General features: G+C 44.0%; 1 protein-coding gene across 4 annotated transcripts in view; it reads right to left on the bottom strand.

Moving 5' to 3' along the window:
• Nucleotides 1–7416, bottom strand: part of atrnl1a (attractin-like 1a) — a 197887-nt gene extending 190471 nt beyond the window's left edge. For 3 of the 4 annotated variants that reach the window (XM_068567293.1, XM_068567295.1, XM_068567297.1), the window contains exon 1: nucleotides 6331–7416. In XM_068567293.1, coding sequence (XP_068423394.1) covers nucleotides 6331–6584 — 254 coding nt within the window. In that variant the 5' untranslated portion in view covers nucleotides 6585–7416. The remainder of the gene's footprint in view (nucleotides 1–6330) is intronic. The other variant, XM_068567294.1, reaches the window with a different exon arrangement.
• Between the last annotated feature and the right edge of the window lie 8917 nt (nucleotides 7417–16333).

Below are 16333 nucleotides of genomic sequence, written 5' to 3'. Positions count from 1 at the left end.
GAGTAGTTTCTGTCACATTCATGTCACGTTGCTCCTTCTGGTCACATGACATCTGTTGCTTCTGTCCATCCTGATAGAGGGATCCTCCTCTGTTGCTCTATGAAGGTTTCTTCCCTTTTGTCCCTCTAGAAAGGTTTTTCAGTCTTTATTTGGGGAGTTTTTCCTGGTCCGATGTCATGTGTATAGATTGTAAAGCCCTCCGAGACAAATGTTGTTTTTGTGATTTTGGTCGATACACAATAAAGTGAATTGAATTGATGGTCGACCAGAGTTCACTTCCTGGGCAGACTGTCGTTAACCAACCATTATCTTTAAACATTTTCACGGTATTTTTTGCATAACGGTCTAGTAACTTTGTTCTTTCATCACATTGGCTCCACAGATCAGCGCCCCCGGCTTTCACGCTCTCCTTTTGTCTGATTTAATGCGGGATATGTTTAGAGAATCCACGGCGTCCATATTTCCTTAAGATCAGACTCAACGTGGAGTCCCCATTCAATAAAATCGTATCAAACCTGAACCCGGGTGCTAAAGGCACCGTTACCGTCCGGTCCAACAGAAAGATGCAGATTCAAAGTGCCTCATAAGATTCATAGTGCTGCTGCCACCACACACACACACACACACACACACACACACACACACACACACACAGGAGTTATGTGGAGAGCGGGAGGGGAACCATCGAGGGCTCCAACGTCACGTAAAAGGATTTCTAGATTAAATCAGACATGTAGCGGAGGGGGTTTAATCCAACTTTTATCCCATTTAGGAAACAAAAAAAGCATCTATGCATTTGGTAATGAGGAGGAGAGTATCATCAATCAATGACTCTTCTGACTGACTTGAAGAGGTCAGACATATTTCCATGGGAGTGAATCACTTCTTGCAGAGCACAGAAATATGAATAACGACCGACAATCGACATTTTATTCGGAATTTTCTTTTGCAATCGTCCATCAATTAGCACAATCAACGTCCTTTTTAAAAAAAAAAGTGTATTTTCTTCCTTCTCTAGAACTTCATCGCGCGTCTCTTGTCGGCAAATAATGACTCAAAATGTTTGATCAGCGTGAGTTCATTACGCCGCGGCCTGCGGTGTGTTTTCAGGCTGCCGGCACTTAGCATGCAAGAGACAAAGTGAGATTAATGCGGCGCTTTTATTCCTCGGGAAAAAAAAACCCCGAGGCAAATAGATTCACTCCGATGTGCCGCATTAGACGGTTTGATGTTGAAAACTGGCAGATGCAACGATAGCAACTTTATTTGGTGTCAATTCATTAAAATGGCGGATGTTCCCCGTGCAGTGTCTGAGCCCGTTGAAGACTGAGGAACCAAGATGAGTTCTTGAGTCATTGTAGGAACCCCAAACTGAGTCCAATACTTGTGTTTATTGTATGTATTTGTTCAGCAAAGTCTTGGGAAAAAAATGTATATCTGCAAAAAAAAACACTTTTAAAAGATGTTTTGATCATAACTATGAACATCCAACATGATATGAGCCAGATTCCCCAAAAAAGCCTCAATAAGACACCTTTTTGGAAAGATTAGGACCTAAAGAATCAGAATCTGCAACAAAAATCACAATAAATCAAAGTCTTGGCCTGTTAGGAAGGAGTTTCAGTCAAAAACTGTGTCGTTCAGTTCAAATATAGAAAAATTACCTATTTTAAGCCAAAAGATTGTCTGAATGGGGCATGCTGGGACTTAAAATAGGAGCAGGAGGGTTTTTGCGCACGGTTTGTCAACACAGGTATGTCAACACAGGGTTGCATAATGACAAACAAAACCAGACAAAGTTGTTGCATCCTCGACACAAAAAGGCTTCAGACATTTACAACGTTAAGAAATATGTGGAAAAGTGTTTTTTCTTCAGTCCGGTTCCTGGATGACGTCGTCGCTCACGTTTTGCGTGTCGGTGTGACTCATGTGTGTGCGTGTGTGTGTGAGTGTTGTATGCGAGGAACAAGCAAGCAAAGAGACAAAGAGAGAGAAAGAGAGCAGCAGAGAGAAAACAAACTCAAAGAGAGGAAGAGGAGGAGGAGGAGGAAGAGGAGGAGAGAACGCCATCAGAAAACAAAAAGCGTGAGACCGCAGACCAATAAAACCACAGCGGAGCACCAATACCTTAAATCAATAGACAAACAGAATCTACTCCCCATTTCTCCTTTATTGGATCTGTCTGTGTAGATATGAGATAGTACTCCACGTGTGTGTGTGTGTGTGTGTGTGTGTGTGTGTGTGTGTCCTGGCCATCCAGTGAGGCTTTTAGTGTTGGATATATTCAGCGCTCAGCGGTGATATTGAAGTCCTTTTCTCTGCTCCAGCGCTCTCCGGTCTGTCCTCGCTATAGAAACAGCTGATGTGGCCCCCCCGAGCTCTGTGAAGCCTTTTTTTTTGTTGTGTGTGTGTGTTGATAACACAGGTATTTGGACAGCAGTGTTTTTCCACAATATTGGTTGTCGACGGGGAGATTCATCCAGCTCACAATCCCCGAAACGAGCGCCAGTGCATGTTTTTCCCGATGGATTACCGCACGGTTTATAATAAACCTGAGCTTAATACCAGGGCATGTTTTTCATGAAATAAATAGAGGAAAGGATTGGGGGGAAAAAACGCACAACTGATTGTAAGAAAAGTCCAGCATGCGTTCGCTTTCAGGGAGGCACCAGATGTTCGGCACGCCGTCCGCATCCTGAAACACGGACGCGTTCACGGGGTCGGTGAGCGGCGTGCACGAGGGACGGCCTCGCCGCCGGTGGGCAAAAAACCGTAGTGAAGCTACAAAACAGGACACCTTGAACTTGAAGGTCGATTCCTATGCCAGGGCCTAGATAAGCTTAGGTCTGCCATCTTAATGTAAATCCCACGGGGGAAGAGATGCGCTCATGACGGATGGGGATGGAAGACGGTCGTGTAGGGGTCGACACTGCCGACGCAGATCCCCAAAAAAAGTGGTTTTAGACATTTATTTACATGCATCTACAGTTTTGTTCATATATTTCACTGCTTTTGTGAACCCAAGATCTTTGCAAAACTAATTTCCATGCACCAAAACCATCCGTGCACCGGAGTAAAGGTATGTTCTCACATGAGATGTATGAAGAATTTCCAAAACTAGATTAGATTTTTGTGGTTTCGAGTCATATTTTCTCTTTGCACCTTTGCCTCATGACAACGGTGCCTTGTTATATAGAGAGATGAGAGTGTTCTGCTATTGCTGATGTAAAACATGGGCGTGCATCTTATATGCAAGTGCATTTAAAAAGGTGAAGTTAAGAAAATTATGCAAAAATCAAGAAAATTACCTCAGTGCCCAGAGGGTTAAATCTGTAACATTCTCATAGCAGAAAACAACTATTATCTATGTGAAAGATAAAGATGGAGCGACGTCAACCTCTGCAGGGAATGAAGTTGCTTTCTCCTCACTTTCGACATGTTGAGTCATCACAATCACAAAGCTCCCAATCTCAGATCTTTCACCTTCATAAAATAATGTGTATTGACAATATAACACTATATCAATTATATTATCTAATACTCAATTATTATTATTTATTTATTATGTATATATGTATAATTGCAATTTATTGTTTATAATTTATTTCTAAATATAATTATTTGTATTATTATTTATTATATAATATATATATATAGTTTATGATATATAATGTATTTCTAAATATAATTATTTGTATTATATATTTTTTTATTATATATATATATATATATTTACATATATTTATAAATATATATATATTTATATATAGGTGTTAAAAGCTGTCAGTTGTTATAAAACTCTGACGTGGCATGAAAGCCCCACAATGCAACACGAATGCCAAATCTAAATCCTGTCACAGTGTGATCAACAGAGGCCTCTTGAATCAGCGGCCGGCGGCGTCGCAGACACTGGGCCAGGTGTCGTTCCACCCTGATGATGTCATCAAGGTCAAAATAAAAACAGTTTTCTGCTGCTGCTGCTGCATCTTGTTGCCGTCACTCAAAGATATTCAACCTCTGAACGTGAACTCAGACTTCACTTCAGCTCCAGAAGGCAAAAAAACTGAGTCTGTGACATGGACACAGTCAAAAATACATGTGGCCACATAAAGAAAACTTTCGGAGGTAGAAGAGGGGGAGGGGGGGGGCGTGTCGCCCGAAACACAACGTCCTGTCTTTGAAAAGGAGCTGACGCATCTCAAGAAGATTTCCCCTGCAATCAATAAAATGTGTCCAAATATAGATTTGAGCCAACAGCTGCTCTACTTTTCTCTGAGAGACCTGTGCACAATGTCACAGCGTGTGTGTGTGTGTGTCTGTGTGTGTCTGTGTGAACCGCACAGCATCAACGGACACTAACGAGGACGCGACAAGCGGCGTCGTGTTGCTCGTCGGTTGTCTGGAATCGATCCTCCAGAGAGGAACAGACTTAAGTCCTGCCGTCTGCTCCCCGTTGAGGCTGCAGGTAAATTGTGAAAAGGTGAAGTTGACCCTCTCTCCGGAAAGGTATGAGGTGTGATTAATGCCACAGAGACGGCAGAAAGGTGGCGCGGATGATCAGTTTATTATTGAATATTACAGAATATCATCTCATCCTCACTGAATATTATGTATTGTGTTGTTTTTGTTGCGCTACCTGACGAGGGACAGCAGGTGTGAATTAGCTTCGAGCTAACGCTGCTGCAATTAGTTTGAATTGTTCCTGTAAAAGTTGAAGTTATCTATTAAATTGCAGTATGTTCCATGCTGCCCAAATATAAGACATCCCTGATAATAAAACCGCCATCTTCATTTGAAAAAAGATGAAAGGCTCACACACACTCTTTACATCGTCAGAAACTGGGCCAAATGAACACCTTTTGTTCTCATTAACTTTTTACGGCTGCGCAATTTATCAAAACGGCAATGTGGCCCGATGGCAATTTGCAAAATTCCAGCGATTCGCGCCGTTATCATTGTGATGGGTTTCAATCAAAAATAATGATAAGAAGATTGATGACACCAAAACAACACAATCACGTTGCACGTTACCGTGCACGTTGGATATCAGTCCAAACAAGTTCAGCTGTTAAGAAAAAAAAGACACACTCAAGACAAACTCGCTGACCTCTGGCGACGTTAAAGCTGCAAACAACCCACAATGCAACACTCTGCGGGAGGGTTAAACCGGTACAAAAATATATTTATATGACACCCGTCTGGATAAAGGTTTCTAGAAGACAGTACCATTTCATATTCAGGCCCATACGTGACCTGAGGGAGCTCCTTCTGACAAGTGAAGCAGCTCTTTCTGGCTTTTTTTTTCAGGCCCATGTGATGCGAGTCCTTCATTTTGACAGTCTACGTGAGGGTCGTAGTAAAGTCTCTGAACGGGATTCAATGAACAGGATTCAGAAATAAGTTGAAATATGTTTCCTCAGCTGTCTAAATTGAAGATTATCAAATGGCAAATATGCAATAGTTTAAAAAAGGAACGTGAAATATGGCATCCGTCCCAGTGGGACGTCTCTGAAGAACCACGATTATTCATTTGAGAGAAAATCCGGTAAATTGTGCCGACCTATCGAGACATGCAGGTGTGAATGAGGACCAATGAGATCCGGTCGTTCGGACCACATTGGGAGGAGTGGCGTCCAACTTCCAGGAGGATAAAAAAAACCTTCCCGATTTAATTTTTAAAGAGCGCCTTCCTTTCTCGGTGCTGTGCGTCGTGAGAGGGCCGGCACGAGTGGCAGTCGCTCCGCTCTGTTCGCTCGGTGAGCGGCAGCCCGCCGTCTGGCCATTAAATTTACATGCCGCCATACTTGGAAAAAGTGTTTTGCGCTAATGGAATTGAACCGGTTGAACCCCCGCTGCTCGCCCGCAACATGTTTTCAGCGCGTGACGCCTCATGCGTGCATGCTTTTCATACACCCAGACAAGAAAGAAAGAGTCAGGGTCGACCTGTATGTGTGTGTGTCGCTGTGGCATTAATTACCCCTCATACATTCTGGTAAGAGAGCAAAAACACAGATGAACAAAGTCATCTACACTCAGGTCTACAAATATCCTTTAGGGGCCCAAAAGTAGCAGAGAGAAGACTCACACTGAGGGGCCAAAATGGTGACTTTGCTCAACGCACAACCTGGCAGGTGGTGATAATATAGACGCTAACAATTTGGTGACCCCGACGTGATTTGGTTGACCTAGTCAAGGAAGAGAGAAGTTGTCGGACTAAATTCTCCTGGAGGCTACACACCAGGCTTCCGATGATTATACGCGCTGACATTTTGGTGACCCCTAACTGGCACTTCATTTAGCAGACATGCCAAATCCAAACCAGCGACTTACTTGAATCTCCCCTGGCAGTGCTGGCACTGATCCCCGACCCAGCCGTGGTCGCAGGCGCAGGTCCCGTTGATGCACTTCCCCGACAGACATTCCTTCTCGCAGGACTTGGACGCCGAGGAGGAGGAGGACGGGGAGGAGGAGGAAGCATCCGCGTGAAGCACCAGGTGAAGCATCACCAGCACTCCCAGGTACGTTATCAAGGCGTTCCTTTTGGCCGTCCAGGTGCACAGATGTATCCCTCCGACGTCCTCCATGATGGATGCAGAGTGTCTGTTGTTTTTTTTAGGAGGAGGAGGAGGAGGAGGAAGAGGAGGCTGCAGCCTCCAGGAAGCGAAAGAAGAAAAAAAAAACGAGCTGTCACCTTTCCACTGTGAGGTGATCTGTTGTCATCAGCAGCGGGGGTCGATTAGAAAGTATCCGACCTGTGACGCCGGGGGGGCGGGCTGCGGGGCGCAGGAATCACGCTCTACAGGAACATGCAGAGCGGCGTGGAGGAAGCTGCGGGACCGGAAACTTTGATGGAAACAATTTCCACCTTAGAAGAAGGAAAACACCCGCGAACGCGATTCAACTCCATCCGTTCGCAGCCACACACACACACATACACACACACATACACACACATATAAATATATATATATATATATAAACCTTCCTGTTACGCGCTCTACGGCGCGTCCCCCACAACAAGTCTTCCAGGTAACTTCCACCGTGGTCAGGGGGGTCCGATGTAAACACCGTGACCGGGGAAGAGAGAGAGAGATTAAAAAAAAAAAGGAAAAAAAAAAAAGAAAAAGAAAGAAGAGGCGATAATCCACAGAGATGAAACGAGGAAGCCGCGCGGAGCTCCGATGAACACCGCGCGCGCTGCTTGCCACGCTCCCCCGGAGACGGCGTGCTCTCTCCCAGACAAAGACGTGCCCTCTGCCCGGGATCCGTTGTCTCGGGATGCGACAGCCGCAGCTCTCTCTCTCCCCCTCTCTCTCTCTCTCTCTCTCTCTCTCTCTCTCTCTCTCTCTCTCCCTCTCTCCCTCCCTCCTCCAGGGCGCTCTGCTCTCTCTCTCTCCGGCTCCACAGCTGGTTTGTGACGGGAAACTCCGGCACAAAGCCTCGAGCATGAGCAGTGCGGCCGCGCGGTTAAAGGGGCAGCGCCCGCGCAGCGTCAGCCACGAGACGCGCGCGCGGCGGGCTCGGACCTGCGCGCGAGACAAAGCCGGTGACAGCCGGCTGCAGCGGGCACGCGCGAGCGTGCGTCTTCTGATTGGCAGTTTACTTCTGAAGCATAAACAGTGTGTGTGTGTGTGTGTGTGTGTGTGTGTGTGTGTGTGTGTGTGTGTGTGTGTGTGTGTGTGTGTGTGTGTGTGTGTGTGTGTACTGTAATGCCTTATTACACACATATTAATCACATATAGCTGATGCATATACATATACACATAGATATACACACAAACACACACACAGATTATGTCTGTGTGTGTGTTTGTGTGTAATGCTATGTTTATATGTTTATTTGTGTGCATAATATGTATGTATATGTCTGTATATGTATATGTGTGTTTGTGTGTGTGTGTGTGTGTGTGTGTATATATATATATATATATATATATATATATATAAATATATATATATATATATATATATATGAATGTATATATGTGTGTATGTATGTGTGTGTACATGTTTGAATATATGTGTATATATATATTTATAATCTTATATATAACGATAAAAGGAATAAATCATCTATTTGCACTATATAACTAAATAATATAGATAGATAGATAGATAGATAGATAGATAGATAGATAGATAGATAGATAGATAGATAGATAGATAGATAGATAGATAGATAGATAGATAGATAAATAGATAGATGGATAAATAGATAGATAGATAAATCATCAATCATTTTTTTTCTAGGAAATTCCAACACTGTTTTTTTTCTTTAAGGCTGGGTAACAAAGGAAACGTGAAATACATGGAAAAGTTACCCAGTCCATATAAATATGTTACACAAAGTCTCTCTCATGTCCACACACACACACACACACACACACACACACACACACACACACACACGCACACACCGACAGAGCTGCGATGAGTGTGTGTAACCACGGGGAATGATGACTGACGAAACTGCAGCGAAATGTTCGTTCCTGCTGGAAACACTGCTCTGATGCTCTGAGACGCTTTGGCTCCAGCATCAGCATCGCGTCCTCCATCAGAGCGTCAGAGGGGAGGCCTGCTGCACCGCTCCAACATCACACACCTCTTCAGCCAGGAACACGTAGGAAACGATGGCGGGATGGTCAGCGACAACAATCACTCGATTTTGGGATGAAACAGTATTCAAATGGGAAACCAGCCCCTTTGTTCCTGCAGTGTCCGGGATCTATTCGAGCCGCTTCAGAGATATGACGGGAAGATTAAAGCTCAGACTGACACGGCAGATATAATTCCCCAAATCTGTCTTCTTGATTTGTGACTTTATCTCACTTTGAAGGCTTTAAAGACAAAACAGATACGCTTTGGAGAAACAAAGCCAAGATCCTCATCTGTGTTCCCTCCCTCCTTCCCTCCTTCCCTCCTTCCCTCCCTCCCCTCTGCTTACCTCCCTGAGGGCTCAAGGAACAATCCGGCGAGCCAGAGGACGATCTAATCCGCACGCCAAAAGATCCACTCGCTCATCTCGGGCTCGAACCACGAGGTTTCAAACTCGACACTGAGCGGTCGACGTCATCTTACCGTCGCGTCCATGAGCTCGTTAAACTTCAGTCGTTTCAAGACGTCAGTTCACGACTTTTGGCGCCTCACCCGATGGCTCCGGGATCCCTAAATTTCCTGCCAGATCCCTGCTCCTTGTTTTGAAACTCAACACAGCTGTGTGTTTTTGAAGTCTGGAAACATCCACAGGGCTCTGGGAAGGAGGAAATTTGGGGATTTTCACGCATAGATTCCCGCTAATGCTGTTTGGGTTTGACAACCACATCAAAAGTGCATTTATTGATTCAATTATTTTCGCCGTGGGCGTAAATATATGGATAGTTTGGATAATGTGTCACTTCCTCAACGCGCCGCCAATCGATATTTTCTACATTCACAATGAAACTACTGTATTCGTGTCGCCAGCGTTGACAAACCCACTGAGATTAACCACCAAACTCTGCAGGTACACACACATTTAGCCTCTTTCATGCTCACCGTTTTGGGTTTTATGTACCAGAGCTAAAAGAAGAGTTCACATTCGGCCTACACTCGTCACAAACAGGCCGTGAAGTCGTGTCGGATGCGCGGATTTGTAGCTATAAAGTTTGCTAACGCATTAGCTCCGCCCACAAGACACAGTATCTCCATTAAAACAATTAAAAAATCACAGACAATTATTTTAAAACATGAAGCTTTTCAGCTCATATTATCATCTACACAAACATATTATGTACATGATGATGATAATGATGATGATGATGATGATGATGATGACTGCTGGTGTGTGGTGCAACGGGCAGTGTGCAATTTGTTGTGTGGTGGAAACCCACATGCAGGTACTTTAAGCACTATGCGTGTGTGTGTTTGTCTGTGTGTGTGTGTGTGTGTGTGTGTGTGTGTGTGTGGACTGGCAACATGCTGTGTGTGTGTAGGTCATGAATGCAGTGTGTTATTTTCTGAACAGCACACACATCATACTTTATGTTTCCAACACAAAATGTCGGACGATAAAGCCTCAGCTGTCTTCTTTTTTTCTTCCTCATTATCTCTCCAAATCCACAGGTGTGCAATGTGAAAATGATTACATGAGCCATTACAAGCTGGGTCCACATAATCTGCAATTTCTGGGACATATTATGAGCAAATGATTGCATCTACCTTTTGCATGAATAACCGTGTGTCGGCCTGTGGGACGATGGACGCCGTCTAAAGGGGCTGTTTGGCATTTTCCATATTGAAAATGGGGTCTGGTTGAATTAAGGCGACGATTCTTCTTCGTCTCCAAAGATTGTGCATCCCCGCTTGTTTGGTACAGGAGGAGACGCTCTGCCGCCAGCTGCAGTGTACGTAAGGTCTCCTGTCAAAGTCACTTTCACTGGGATGAACAGAAAATAGTTGCTTTTGGAAGGAAAGAAAACAAGAGCAGTGTGAAACCAGTTTTATCTCCATTTTACCTCCTTTTTCTCCTGTGTTTGAGTCATTATAGGAACCCCAATTTAATTCCAATACTTGTGTTTATTGTATGTATTTGTTCAGCAAAGTCTTTGGAAAAAAATGTATATCTGCAAAGAAATCCCTCTTAAAGGATATCTTGATTGTAAGTATGAACATCCAGCATGATATGAGCCAGATTTTCCCAAAAAAGCCTCCTGGAGCGTCAATAAGACACCTTTTTGGAAAGATTAGGACCTAAAGAATCAGAATCTGCAACAAAAATCACAATAAAACAAAGTCTTGGTCTGTTAGGAAGGAGTTTCAGTCAAAAAACTGGGTCATTCGGTTCAAAAATGGAAAAATATTACGTATTTTATGCCAAAAGAGTGTCTGAAAAGGGCATGCTGGGACTTACAATTGCACGGTTTCCAAAAGGTTCAATATTTCACATCCATTTTTTTTTAAAAACCAGGTGACTTTGTCATCTAACGCCTCCTGGCGCTCACCAAATCACTCTTCTGATTCTTATTTACATCCCGTGTTATTGGACTACAGCAGGTTTTCTGGCAGCCGGCCCACTTCTTCTTGAGGAAACAGCTGGTTTACTGCAGGCTGGCTTTTCCTCTTCCACTCCCCTCCAGGGACACGCAGCACACTACCCACCTTGCTGCTGCTGACACACACTTCTTTCTTTGGCCTAATTTCCCAGCACTTCTCTCGACAAGACCATCTGCCTTGCTTCTAAATTAAGAAGGCGGAGGAAAGGGGGCGGGGCATTTATCAAATGTCTTGAGACGGTAACACTGATCTGGGCCCTGCGAGTCAAGATGGACGACAAAGTCGATGGACATCGACGTTCATCCGACGTACTGGTGGGTTATGAAGTGGAAAACAAAGCGACAGGAAGCGTCCATGCCCTCAAAACGTGTCCGACTGAACGCGCCAGTGGAAAACCATCCTCCTGCCGTCTAATCCACTTGTTGTTCTTCAACATTTCCACTCACAAATTGTTTTCCGCCCCTCCGTGCGCACAAATCGGCTATTTTCAAAACGACGACCGCTGGCGTTGAACACCCCCGCTCGTCCGCTGCGGGGAATCGGTCGGGCTCGTTGTTATTCCTGCTGCTTGAGTTGAATTGTATTATAGATCGTATTTTAACCTCCCCCCGAGGGCCGAAGTGGGAATATTGATTGGCGTACACAAAGAACCCACTGTGAGGAAAAGAAGAAGAAAAAAAAGGGAAGGGAAATAACTAATATTGATTTTTGATAGCTTGTTTATAATTAAATAGCAGAATAACTAACTGCGGTGGGAGGGAGGGGAGGGAAAGAGGATTATGAGGATGTGAAGCACACACAGCGGGTACACGGGATGTCATTGTTTTTTTTTACGCTCATCATCCCTCCATCCGTCCATCCCTCCATCCCTCCATCCCTCCATCCGTGCTGATGTGAAGACCTTCTGCCGGCGGCTGCGAGGTGTTTAATGGAGCTGATGTGCCGTAAAACATAACGTGGAGACTGGAAATTGTGGGAGATTGCGGCGACAAGTAAGAAAGAACACACACACACACACACACACACACTGAGGGAGTGCATGGAGAGAGTTAGTGGATGGCAGAGAGAGGAGAGAATTAATTGAGCCTTGGGAAAAAGATTATAAAAGATTATAATGTATGACTCTGGTGTTTGTCGCCCCCTGGTGTTGTACAGCTGCTAATGCACTCGTCAAAAAATAACCATCAATTTGAATGCTGTTTGCTGGACAGTCCCAAAAAAAAAAAAGTAAAACCCATCTCCACAATGTTTTAAAAGATATTTTAATTATAACTTTTAACATCCAGCATGATATGAGCCAGATTCCCCAAAAAAGCCTCCTGGAGCGTCAATAAGACACCATTTTAGAAAGATTAGCACCTAAAGAATCATAATCTGCAACAAAAATCACAATAAAACAAAGTCTTGGTCTGTAAGGAAGGAGTTTCAGTCAAAAAACTGTTAAAAAATGGACAAACATTACATATTTTATGCAAAAGATTGTCTGAATGGGGCATGCTGGGACTTAAAATTGGAGCGGGAGAATTTTCCCGCACGTTTTCCAAAAGGTTAAAATAATAATGTCTTTTTTTAATATTGATGAAGCTATATTATGATGACTTCTTGGTAAAAAAATTGGTCTATTTGGGAAAGATAAACAACGTCTCATTGGTTTTTCTTCTTTTTCTCCCTGAACGTTCTCTTTGACTCACATTTTCCTTTCATTCCTGCAGCCGCTCAAAGTGGAAATTTCTTTTTTTCCCCTTTCAAGCCACAGAGATGTTACTGGTGTCACAGCAACAGTACGACCTCGACTACGGCGGCCAAGCCGGTCCGCTAGACTTAAAACAAGCTGAGAGGGTGGAGGGAGGAGAGAGAGAGAGAGAGAGAGAGAGAGAGAGAGAGAGAGAGAGAGAGAGAGAGAGAGAGAGAGAGAGAGAGAGAGAAGGGGGGGGCAGGACGTGGCAGACGTCCCGGGGATTTCCTCGGCCTGTGATGGATTCCTCTGTCTGCTGCAGAGACACACGGCTGACGTGTGTGATGAGAAAACAGGGCGGGGCAAAGAGACAAATTAATAAAAGAAAGCACTTCCTGTTCCGATGGCCTCCAAACATCCATAGCAGTATTGTTCCAAAGGAAAGTCTTGAACCCCCACGGACAAAAATGTTGCTTTTTTTCTTCAAAATATGCTTTTTTAAGACCATAAACTTCAGACTGAACTTCCACCAACCGCCCACTAGGTGGCAGCATATGACATGAGCCGGCACCGGAAGCTTCTTCTTCCATCAGCTCTCCAACATACATGAACAACAATGGAGGACAACAATAAAAAACAGCTCCAGGACTTTCATTGCAGTATATTTCATCTGCAGGGACTGAGCTCACGTTGGATAAATACATGTGTTTGTTTCCCTGTTGTATTTGCGTTGATGTGTGTTACTATTTTAGAGCACGCAGCACGTGAAGATGTCAAAGGTTCAAGATACTACAGATGTATACTTTGCACTTCAGTGTCCAGTTGGCAGCTATTTATTTGGTTTGTGTGTAACTTTTTGCGATGCCAACAAACCATTTTACTGGAGTTCATATAGTTTTAAATGAAGTGTTAGCTTTTGCTAGACACATCAGACATTATGTGTATATGTTTGTGTGTGTGTGTGTGTGTGTGTGTGTGTGTGTGTGTGTGTGTGTGTGTGTGTGTGTCCTTATTCAGACTCTTCAGGCTATGTCGCGTCACTAAAATATGACCTTTTTGACCCTGTTTGGTTAAAGCCTGAAATAGCAAGTGATGCCCAGGAGGGGGCGGCGTCGTCACGGTTTGAAACACGCTGAGTCTCAACTACTGGGTGTGACGTCATCACAGCTGTCTGACAACACAATGCACACATGCTCTTTTCTTTCTCTATCATCTGCCTGACGTCGGACCCTTTGCATCAGGACGGTCAGAGCGCCACCTTCCTGACCGCCAGGTGAGCGTATGGAGTGGAGTAAATCTTTGAGGTGGGGTCGTCCGATGAGGGTCAGCTCTCAGGCCTCCTGCCTGGACCAGACTGCGCTCTGTAGGAAACACTGGGAGCAAATGGAAAAGGGCCAAGGTCAGAAAGGGATCGAGGACTAATGCTCATCAATACTCTCTCTCCTCTTTGTGTTCAGCTCCGTGTCCTGTAGAGCTGAACATGTGAGTCTGTTAGGAAACGTCAGATCTGTCAAGATATCTCATGTTTACTCAAAATATGACTTTATTATGAGTTTCAAATACGCTCTGTAAGCTAAGTCAGGATCAGAGAGCATTCTCTAAACGACGTGAACCTCAGAATGCTTAAATATGTATAAAATATATGTATATATAATTAAAAGAAAAAATATATAATAATAATAAATAATTATATTTAAAAATACATTATATATAATAAATTATATATATACAGGTAAATATATATAAAATAAATAATAATAAAAATAATTATATTTAGAAATATATTATATCTAAAAAAATATATTTGTATTATATATATTCAATAAATAATAAATATAATAATAATACAACTATTTATATTCAGAAATAAATGATATACAATAAAAGACAATGATAAATATATATATATATATATATAAAATAAATAAATAATACAAATTATAATCACAAAACTATATGTATAAAATATATATGCATATAAAATTAAAAGACAAAATATTAATACATATAATAATAATAAAAATAATTATATTTCGAAATACGTTATGAATAATAATGATATATATATATATATATATATATATATATATATATATATAAAATAATGCAACGCATGCTGCTATTGGTCAATATTCATGAAATTCTAACACTTCCCTTCTTAAACCTTTTATGTAAAATATGTAATCAATCACAGAGCAGAGAGACTGTGTTCACATCCTGATGCCTGGAGCTCAGACATCAGTCAAAGCTGATGGACGATGTCTGTTTACATTCCTCATGATGCAGGTTTGAAGAAACACACACACACACTACTGTTTGTGTTGTGTTTGTCTGTGTTACAAATGGACTACAACTGAAGTTCATACAATTAAACCACAATCTTCCTCTTCACGAGATCACGAGGCTAAACAACATCAAGTTGCTGTACATTCAATTACGTTGCCTTGTAAAGCTCCAATTCAGAGCCAAATGGACCCACAAAGCTGTGCAAATTGACTGATTTGAGGGATAAGGTTGTTTTGCACACATAGTGGACACACACACACACACACACACACACACACACACACACGCAGCATGGCGCGTGTGGCTAACAGATAGTCCTGCTATGAATCGCAATCATCTCTTAGTTTCATGCATTCCTCTCAGATCCTCATGTTGGCCTGATTCCCCCAAAGTCTCTTCTTTATTTTCTTTGTTGTTGTTGTTGTTGTTGTTGTTGTTGTTGTTGTTGTAATTTGGCATTCATCAAGCACATAAATAGGTTTTTATTCATGAATGAGCTTCATTCATGGAGTCCATATTGCGGTGGAATCTTTTTCTTAGAAAGATGCACACTTCACACCTGTGTTCCTGCATTTGCTACATGCACGCGCTTCTATATCCAGCTCCACCTGGGGCGGATAAGAGGAGCCCTCCCCCCTCCATCCCTCTCTCGCCCTCTCCCCTCCTCTCTCCTCCTCTCTCCTCTCCCCAAGCTGCTGTTTCCAAAAACCGCCTCCCTCGTCTGGGTTGCGTCGCTCCCCCCGCCTGTCACACCAGGCTCCAGAAGGAAATCTGACGTGTTTTTTTTCTCGCATTTCCTGCATCAGAGAGAGAGAGCGCGCGAGAAAGAGAGAGCGAGAGAGAGGGAGGCAGCCTGAGGTATGTCCACGGGAAGTTAAGATCAACAGCTGCGGCTGAAACCAGGCCGAGGCACCGAGGAGCCGAACCCCGCCGAGCCCACCCCGGCCGACGCGCCGCCGTCGCCCGCCCCGCCCTCTGCGCCTCCGCGGGCCGGGTTGTTTGCGCCGTACCAGCCGCTGTCTGGTCGCAGCGGGTCCGGGCTCGAACATCCCCCAACCTCCTCCTCCTCCTCCTCCTCCTCCTCCTCCTCCTCCTCCCCCCCAGCGGTGCGCCAGAAAACGCAGCGGTCCTCCCGGAGCCTTTTCATTTTTTTTCTCCTCCTCCTCCCATCTGCAGCGAGTCGGCGCGCGGCGCAATGCAACACGGGGCCGGTGCGTTCAGGTGCCCCCGCCGCCGCGTGTTCACCCTCAACCCTCGGAAGTAAAGGCGACGGGACGGAGCGAGGCTCACCTGGAGGGGTGGAGGGGTGGGAGGGGTGGGGTGGCGGGGGTTGGGGGTTTT

The sequence above is a fragment of the Clinocottus analis genome, unplaced genomic scaffold, assembly GCF_023055335.1.
Source record: "Clinocottus analis isolate CAN_PGR_092001 unplaced genomic scaffold, fCliAna1.0.p SCAF_8, whole genome shotgun sequence".
Lineage (NCBI taxonomy): Eukaryota > Metazoa > Chordata > Actinopteri > Perciformes > Cottidae > Clinocottus > Clinocottus analis.
Note: the sequence above shows the minus strand (reverse complement) of the source record. Positions and strands in the feature narration are given on the sequence as shown.